Here is a 2,016-nt window from a genome sequence, read left to right on the forward strand (position 1 = left end):
TGTGCCCCACTCTGCACCCCCCAGCCAGGTGCACCCACCACCCTCCCCCATGTCCTCCCACTGACGCTGCCATCTCCGCAGGGACAGCACAGCAGCTGAGCCAGGGAAGACGCACCGCGAATGAGGAGCGCCTGCCACCAGCACCGCACCATTAAAGGACTGCACCCCCACCGCCCTGTGCTGCCCCAGTGCCAGATACGAGGCGAGAGATGGTCGAGGGGCTTTAATGGGGCCGGGTCTCACTTGGCCATGTAATAATGTGTGGGCACGAAGGGCATCTTGGTGACCAGTGCTGGGTGCTGCTTCTTCCTCACCTCAACGGTGAGCGTGGTGCCGGGGCGGCTGTGCGCAGCCTGCACGTAGCCCATGGCGATGTTCTTGCCCAGGGAGGGCGAGGGGCAGCCGCTGGTCACCATGCCCACAGGCGTGCCCTCGGGGCCCAGGATGGCGGCAGGCGGCCGGAGCGGGGGACCCACCGATGTCAGCCCCACACGCCTCCGCTTTGGCTTCTCCTTCACCTGCTCCATGATGATGGCTGCACCGGGAAAATCCATGGCTGTGCGCCGGCGCTTCCCTATGGGCACAGAGGGCTGAGGCCTGTGCTTCGGGCCTGGCAGTTGGGGCCTACACTTAGGGCCTGGCATTGGAGGCCTGCGCTTTGGGCCTGGCACTGGGAGGGCCTGTGCTTAGAGTCTGGCAACTGGGACCTGTGCTTAGAGTCTGGCAACTGGGACCTGTGCTTCAGGCCTGGCAGTTGGGGCCTGTGCTTTGGGAATGGCACTGGGGGAACCTGTGCTTTGGGCCTGGCAACTGGGGCCTGTGCTTAGGCCTGGCAGTTGGAGGCATGCGCTTCAGGCCTGGCACTGAAGGGCTGCGCTTTGGGTCTGACACTGGGAGGTCTGTGCTTCAGGCCTGGTAGCTGGGGCCTGCATTTCAGGCCTGGCAATTGGACACAGCTTGCACCTACCCAGGGTCCACAGCAGCCCAGCCTCCACTGGCGTGGTGCTCTCATCGATGTCGTTGCCGTAGAGGCAGAGCCCAGCCTCCAGGCGCAGGCTGTCCCGGGCTGCCAGCCCTGCCGGCCACACCTCAGGGCAGCCCAGCAGCCGCTCTGCCAGCTCCACGGCTCGCCCTGCGGGCACTGAGATCTGTGCAGGATGGGGGTGGTCAGGGGGCACGGCACCCTGCAGGGAGTGGCTGCCCCATGGTGCCCCACAGTGCCCCATACCTCCACACCGTCCTCGCCGGTGTAGCCACAGCGTGTCACACGGCAGCCCGGCACGCCAAAGACAGTGGTGGCTGTGCTGGTCATGAAGGTCAGCTTGGTCAGGTCATCTGGCAGCCCAGCCTGCAGCACCTGTGCCATGGAGGGCCCTGAAGGAGACAGGCATCAGCCTTGGGGATGGCAGCGCCGAAGTGGGTGGTGCAAGGCTGTGCATCGGGCCCGGTGGGATGAGACCTAGTGCCACCAGCATGGGGACCCACTACCTTGCAGCGCCAGCAATGCGTTGTCCGACACCTCCAGGTGTACATCACTGCCGGCTGCCCTCAGTTCTGCCGCTCTGCCCTGCGGGGATGGGGCTGCAGTGTGGGGACAGGTTGGGGGGCCCTGCCCTGCCCTGCCCTGCCTGTACCTCCATGACAGCCCGGTCCTTGTCAGCGCAGCCTGCGTTGGACACCACGTAGAGGTGGTCCTCCACCGTGTTGGTGACGATGAGGTCATCCACGATGCCACCGCACTCGTTGGTGAGCAGTGTCAGGGTGCCCTGTGGGGTGGGTGCTGGGACGGGGGGACCGTGGGGGAGCCCTGTGCCAGGGCGTCCGTCCCCGCGGGGCCGTATGCTGGGCGCCCCTTGCCCGGCTGCCACCCGCTGACCCCCGTACCTGTCCCGGGAGCAGCTCGGCGATGTCCCCCACCACCAGGCTCTCCAGGAAGCGGACGCGGTCCCGCCCGTACACTCGCGTCTGGAAGGGGCTGGAAGTGAGGCGGTGCAGCGGGACCCCTCCTGCAGCCCC

General features: G+C 66.7%; 1 protein-coding gene across 1 annotated transcript in view; it reads right to left on the bottom strand.

Annotated features, from left to right (window-relative positions):
• Window positions 1-208: 208 nt before the first annotated feature.
• The window catches only part of AMT (aminomethyltransferase), a 1,999-nt gene continuing 191 nt past the window's right edge, over window positions 209-2,016 (bottom strand). Inside the window, exons 2-7 of the mRNA XM_010718340.2 lie at window positions 1,885-2,006; window positions 1,635-1,766; window positions 1,489-1,567; window positions 1,229-1,374; window positions 968-1,148; window positions 209-574 (exon numbers count right to left, since the gene is read on the bottom strand). Coding sequence (XP_010716642.2) covers window positions 240-574; window positions 968-1,148; window positions 1,229-1,374; window positions 1,489-1,567; window positions 1,635-1,766; window positions 1,885-2,006 — 995 coding nt within the window. The 3' untranslated portion in view covers window positions 209-239. The remainder of the gene's footprint in view (window positions 575-967; window positions 1,149-1,228; window positions 1,375-1,488; window positions 1,568-1,634; window positions 1,767-1,884; window positions 2,007-2,016) is intronic.

The sequence above is a fragment of the Meleagris gallopavo genome, chromosome 14 (genome assembly GCF_000146605.3).
Source record: "Meleagris gallopavo isolate NT-WF06-2002-E0010 breed Aviagen turkey brand Nicholas breeding stock chromosome 14, Turkey_5.1, whole genome shotgun sequence".
Classification (NCBI taxonomy): Eukaryota; Metazoa; Chordata; class Aves; order Galliformes; family Phasianidae; genus Meleagris; species Meleagris gallopavo.